Raw genomic sequence first — 7,008 nt, forward strand, 5'->3', positions numbered from 1 at the left:
CGGGGCGGGCACAGAGCGCACGGCCCCGCCCGCAGCGCTCCGCGGGCAGCCGGGGAGCCCTTCACTGCCAATTCTTTACTTGCTGGAGAAAGCGTCCTTCCGCGCGGCAGTCACTAAATAAGGATGCCGAGGTTTGATCTTAAGAGGTCTTACAATTTTTTTTTTTTTAAGGATTGCTTTCTTTTCTCCCGTGCAATTAGTTTTGTGAGATGGAGTGGTAAAAATACCGTGGTGGTTGAAGTTCCTTGCACTGCAATGCCGAGCGAGACGACATCAAAGGCGTCAGCAAGAGTCGCATGGTGCCTCTTGCAGCACCAGCATCTAGGTCATCCCTGGCTTTTGGCTGCACAGTGTAAAAAAGCTCCCAGTGCATATATTACAGAGGTGTCTTTCTTCTGGATGCTGAGACTGTTGCCTGATGTAAATGAAGAGGTTTTCATTTCACTGTGCCTGTATGGTTAGGAGCGTATCACTGTTAGGCAATAAATTACCTTAGTCAATTACCTTGAGTAATTACATATGCTAGATATGCCAAATATGTGTCTTCATGCACAAAAAATTTCTGAGCTGGGAATTACTTCAGTTGCTGTAAGCCTACCACTCAGAATCTTTCGTAATAAAGTTAATTGTTCTCCTTCTTGACCTTCCCCACCTCATTTGAGAGGGCGTGTTAATCTCTGAGGTGAAATTCTGGCATCAAAGCAAACCTCCTCATTGCTACCTGCTTCCCATAATTGTAGCTTCTCTGTACAGCCTTATTTTTTCCCACTCTTGCAGGTAGTCCTTGTTGTAGAAAGAAAAATCAAGCACGTTTTGCAAGGCTTGAGTGTCCTAGCAGTATTACTGCTCTAGAAAGCTTCTAGATAAACAAGTTGAACAATATTATGCATGTAGATAGGGTTTGCTTTTGTATGTAGCCACTAGCTTCAACCATACAGCCTTTTTGTTCTATTGCATAAGTAATAAGGAACAATTGGTGCTTCTTACCTGTTTATTTGTCGATAATAAATATTCTTTCCTTTAAGGCTAGGTAGTAGTAGTAGATAGAGCTGTAGTATTTTTGCATTTTTACTTCTGATAACAGCCATAGTCTTCCTGGTTTTCCCTCCTTCCAGAAGAGCTACAAAAGCTTCTCTCTCATGCAGCAGTATTTTCCCCCAGAGACAGTAGAAGTGGCTCTGTCTGCTTGTGCCCAGTTATCTTGAACAAAGCCGTAGAGTCCTATTCATAGTGAAGAGCTTGCAAGGATAAAGAAGCAGTTGGAAATGCAGAGGAGCAAGCATTGTACAGCCAACCAATTCACAGGAATCCCATTACATCTTTGTAGTGCCACATTTTAGCAATGGCCAGGTTAGGGTTCAACTGAAAACAAGCATGACTCGATAAAAGGTTTTCTGTAATTAGCTCCTCATTTTTGTGAGGTAGGTCAGTGTGGTCAAAACAGAAAAAAAAATATAGTATCCAGCTGGCACAGCAATGAAGGACAGGCAATTAAAAGTGTGAAAGAGACTGAAAAATATTTGCCTTGCATTTCCCCCTTCAAAGGTCTGGTTCTTTTACTTTGTGGGCACAGCAGCTGATGTGAATGGCCCTCTTAGTTCAGATCTGGAGCCGAATGAGGCCAAGAGTGCACAGCTGGGTTTAGGAAATAAAAATGGAAGTGTCTTTAAAGCTAAAAGTAGTCATGGAAAAGTTCCAGACTTCAGAAAGCCTAAGAATAGAAGAGACAAATGACAGGACCAAATAGACTTTGCTTAACAATGGATTTACTTAGATAGAACTAGCATGCTTGGTTTTGCTCTGCTGTCTTCCAGTCTCCTCCTTCTCAGAGGGCTTAGAAGTTCAGAATTGAGCTGTTGCATACATTTCCAGGGTCTGAAATCTGGGCATGTAAGATGAGCCATAGTTTAAAAGCATAGTCCATGTTGGGCATGCACCCATGGGCTAAGGAAAGCTGAGCAAAGATCCTTTGGTTTTGTTTTGTTTCAAAAGCAAAGGGCTAGCTGAGATCTAGTAAACCACCAGTGCCATAGGAGTATTTAATGCAATAAGAATGCTTAACTTACTAAAAGGATAACAAGAAGTTCATTTTGGCAATGAGTACAAAAACAGGTCCTGAGGAGGTTTGAGAAAGGAGCAAAAGAGATTTGACAACAAATTCTTTTTCCATTCCAAAATATGCTCTATGCTACTTTCTTTAAGTAAAAAGCTTAGACTTTAGTCACTTTCAGTCTAAATATGTCTTCTTGGTATGAAGAACATGAAGTAAAAATAAAATTAGGGTTACCTCGAGGCTGAGGTGCCATCTGCTTCCATCCTATTTCAGTGTTGCAGACCTGTGCTGTGAACTCTTCACAGTGTGTGCTGAAATGGTATCCAAAGCATGTTTCCCTTGCTCTTTCCTAGGGAAATTCCAGTCCCTCCACTGCTGGAAGGAGAAGTCAGAGTAGCAGGATAGGACATAAAAGCATGTTGAAACATTTATAAGACCTAAGCTCCAAGTTCACTGCCATGCTGTAAAAGGCTGTGGTGTGGTGAAATAGAAGAACTTCTTGTAGAAATGCATTACTCTTGCTGTTTGGATGTTACATAGAGCCACTTTCCCTCCTCTTTGCTCACAAATACGATTTTATATACCAGGGGTAAGAAATCCTCTGGTCACATACTCCAAGCATGTCTGGCTCAGGGTTGGTTTGGAATGAAGGTGAGGCCACAGAGAGGACATCTCAAAGAGAAGCTGAATATTACATGTGTGGTAAGAGAGAAAACAGGAATTTAGTCCTGGAAGGAGACAAGGAGGCAAGTGCTCCTGGGCCAACATGGCAGCTTGTTTAGCAGCAGATCAGAAGGCAGGATGCAAATGGCACTGCAAATTTTGTGGGTTTGATATTTTTTCTTCCTGGCCAAGACGTGGTCAATACTATAAGTTTTCTCTGAAGAGAAAAGGGCTAGGAACAAGTTAGTGCTTTCAGCACAATCATGGTATTTTTGCTAACAAATTGTCGGGCTGGGTCTTTGAGTCATGCTGTGCTTTGTCCTTCCCTCTCAGGTAGCTTCTCTTGTGTCACTTTGCAGTAGTGATTCAGAGGGACACAATGTGCAGAAAAAACCATCTGGCTTTGCTAGGTCATCACCTTTATATGCAGCAATCCCAAATGGTGCTGATGGTTCTTGTAGCAAGCTTTGACATTTACCCAATCTTTTGATTCAGCATAATGCAGTTCACTGAAAGCTTGCTCCACTGGAGTACTTCTTGGTGAAGGCATCGCTTTTCTTTCATATGGCAACATCAGTAGACCAACAAGTTGTTATTTAAAAGCATGGAAAGATGTGGTGAGTGAAATGCAAATGCCTCAGGCAGGGGAAAAACGCATTCGGGTTAGTGGTGTCTGACAGCTGGTGTTCCTTTGAAACACAAAGTCATTTGAGGTGAATATTAAAAGCCTGGGTGTTTGCTCATGGTTCAAATTTCAGTTTCTGTATCTTGGAAGAGAAAAGGGTAATTCCAGCCGTTGGAAACCTGATCCCTGATGGAGGTGCTCTGCCTTTAATAAAAGTGTTCTGTATAAACTTTTATAAAAGTGTTCTTTAATAAAAGTAATAAAAGTTTTGGAACTGCTGGTCACAAATCCCCTTACTGTGAAATATTTCAGCCAGCCCTTTCTGCAAGTATCTACAAAAAGAAAACCGAAAGGGTTAAGGATAATCTTGATCAGATGTTCAGTGCACGCTGTGGGCATCATGCACTGCTAAGTAGTTGTAACAGAACACAGGATGTAATTTTCCTTGTAAGCGTATTGCACCGGGATAAATGCAGGAGCAGCAGAAAGGTGACTTTGGAGGCTGGTCTGGTGGGTGGTGGTGGCATCCTTTGGCTCTGTGAAGAGCTGTGTATAATTCACAGCTCTGTGAAATCACCCGCCCAGCAGCTGTTGACTGAATTATTATGTGATCCAGAAATCTCCAGCTATGTTTCCCGGACATGGCTGGTAAGAGATGTTAAAAATAGGTTAGAAACTGTTGTAAAATAGTTGATAGATCGTTAAGCATGTACTGTTAGTTTGGTTATTATATTGTAAAAGGGGTTGAAATGGTAGTTATAAGAAATACCGTACTCAATGTACCATAATACACCTAAGTAAAGTGCACCACCCCCAGCGAAACGAGCCAGCTTTATAATGGGCTGTAATGTAATGGGCCAATCAAGAGCCTTAAACCTTCATGCAGATGAAGGATCCAAAAAGTAACCAGTCCAAAGGGACAAAAAACAGGATAAAAAGGGGCTTCTGACCCACTGAATTTGTGCCGCTCCATCTGGGACGTCGGGGACATCGCTACATCGCTGCTGAAGCAGACCCAGCGGCCGGCCTTGCAGCATCCTTGACGGGAGCGCGCCTGCTGCTCGGCCCGCGGGGCCCATGCTTTAGGCCTTTCTTTTTCTTGTAATAAAAGCTGAAATCACTTAAGTCCGGGAGCTTGCTCTCGGTTTTATCAAGAGATGTTGATTCCCATGCTTTTTTCTGCTCCAGCCTTGTGCCATTGTCTTTGGATAGTGAGGGTGAAGGAGTAATCACCACTCAGCTCACCTCCTGAAAGGCGGCAGGAGGGAGCTGGAAGTGTTTGTCCCTGGTGGGAGAGGGAGCAGGGTTTGTTTCTCTGGCCCGGTGGCCTGCTGCTGGCACGCCTGGCACTGCACCTGGGAGCTGTGTTCCAACCACCCTGTGGCCTTGCTCCTCACACATGCACAGAAGAGCTTTCTGGAAGCAAATACAGTGTGTGACAGGTGAGGCTCTGCTGTGAGGGCAGGATGGGCAGCCCCTGTGGCACAAGGACAGGCAGCTGAGCTCACATGTTCAGATCCCACAGCCTGGTGTGGCTCTCTTCAGGGACTTCGTGGTCCAGAGCAGAATGTGCATTTTGTGCACAGATACTAAACATGGCATGTGCTGTGGTGCATGATGGAAAGAACATTTTTCTAAAATACTTGATAAAGAGGGCCTGTGCTGAAGAGGCAGTGTGAAAAACGCCAATCACTTGTTTTCAAAATTTTAAAAGTTTAATAGTAATAAAATGGTTACAAAAATAGTAATACAATTAGAGTAATAATAATTTTGGACAATTCGAATTAGGACAATATGAGACAATAAAGACAAAGAGTTACGGACCTCCGGGTACCTTTTTCTGGGCATCACGAGCCCAAAAAAGGACCCCTGTTAACAAAGGATTAACCCTTAAGAACAATAGCCTGTTGCATATTCATACACTTCATACATGATGCATAAATTCCATTCAAACACAGGATTCTGTCTGGTCTTCATCAGCTTCTTCCCTCTAATCCTAACAGCACCTGAGAGGCAGAAAGAAGTTTGTTTCTTCTGATAAGAATGCAATAAATTCTTTTCTCTGAAAGATTTAGGTGTCCTGTGGCTGTTATCTCACTGCGAGTCCTTTCTTTTAAACAAAGCATCTTACATAGCATAGTTTCTATTTTAACAGTTTTTATAACCTAAAACTATATTTAACACACTACTTAAGAGAATTGATACAGCATTACTTTCTAACACAACACATATAATATTAATTTCAATATTTGCGAAAAGCCAATCATAAAATACACGCATTTTTCACAGGCAGGAATCTGGGCAAAGGAGGGAGTGGTTCATTGGAAAATGCCCATTTTGCATTTCCAGAAGGTGTAAAGAACTGTGGGTAAAATTTCCTGTGACCAAACTGCAGTTATGCTAATGTTTCCTTCCAGGTTCAGACACAATTTTTCCCAGAGGAGGCAACTGGAGTGTCTCCCTGGTACAGGCAGTTTAAATTCACCTTGAATTAATGGAAAGAACTTAGTATGGTTGCATAAGATGCGAGTTGATTTGGGCAAATATGGACAATAACACTGGAGAACATTGGGTGTAGGACACATGCTCCTACAGCAAGGTGTGGGTCAGTGAGCAATGACAGTAATAAAAAAAGCCAAGAGTGTGGTAATCTGATTCTTTGGCTCTTTTTTTTTTGGGGGGGGGTGGAGAAAAAGCTTGCCCTTCCTCATCTGAAACAAAGATCTTTGCAAATATGCTCTTAAGAGTGAAACCTTGACTGGCAATGGCCTGCTTGCTTCTTCTGTGAGACATTTGTGGAAGAGGAGAGGAGTTAAGAGTTATGACAGGTATTTTATGCAGCTTGGGTAATGTTGGAAGCCCTCCCACATCAGCTCCATTTAGTGTTCCACATGGTGTTTGCCAGCAGGAGACATTTGGGTGCATATTCCAAGCGTGCCTAGCAAAAAGCATCTGAAATTACAAGGGCATAGAGGGGCCAGAGGGTGCCAAGGGACACTGCCAGCATAGGTAGCACAAGTGTCGGCTGAGCGGAAGAGCACTGGGGATTTGGCCTTTCACAACGGGGGAAGACGTGCAATGGCATGGGTCCCCAAGGCTGCTCCCACTTTTACGGCTCACCAGAGTGGCTCAGAGGACACACGAGGATGCTAATTTTCTCTCTGGGATAGATTCTGTATTAAGCAGAAGCAAAACCACCTGTAAGTGCAGCTCCTTGGGGTTTCAGAAAAGTCAGTCTGCTGTGTTTGTGTCTGTCTTGTCTAAATTATCTTCAAGTATTACTCTTGCAATAAAGATGGTCTTTGGGATCTTTTTTTTCCCATTCTGCACTCTTTGCTCTTGGTAAGGAGAGCATAAATTTAGTTTTGTTCTGTTTTTAAGTGTACCAGAGATGTTGAGCTTATCTAACAGAAACAAGCCAGGTGTGTGCTACAGTGTGTAAATGCCACAAGGAGCACTTTGTTCTTGTCCTAGAACAGAGAAAAAAACAGTTTGGGTGCTGTAATGCTACTGACTCCAGGTCACCTGGTGGTATTTTGAATCATGATTAAGCTGTAATTTCTCTGTCATTTTTATTTTCTCTCTCTGCTTCTTATTTACTCCACAGTGGAGAGAAAATGAGTCAGAGTAGACTAGGGATAGTTCTCCTGACACTTTGGACACTGCA

General features: G+C 42.9%; 1 protein-coding gene across 1 annotated transcript in view; it reads right to left on the reverse strand.

Annotated features, from left to right (window-relative positions):
- The window catches only part of HSBP1L1 (heat shock factor binding protein 1 like 1), a 2,922-nt gene extending 2,624 nt beyond the window's left edge, over nucleotides 1-298 (reverse strand). Inside the window, exon 1 of the mRNA XM_031056961.1 lies at nucleotides 228-298. Coding sequence (XP_030912821.1) covers nucleotides 228-298 — 71 coding nt within the window. The remainder of the gene's footprint in view (nucleotides 1-227) is intronic.
- Between the last annotated feature and the right edge of the window lie 6,710 nt (nucleotides 299-7,008).

This window comes from Geospiza fortis, unplaced genomic scaffold (assembly GCF_000277835.1).
Source record: "Geospiza fortis unplaced genomic scaffold, GeoFor_1.0 scaffold104, whole genome shotgun sequence".
Lineage (NCBI taxonomy): Eukaryota > Metazoa > Chordata > Aves > Passeriformes > Thraupidae > Geospiza > Geospiza fortis.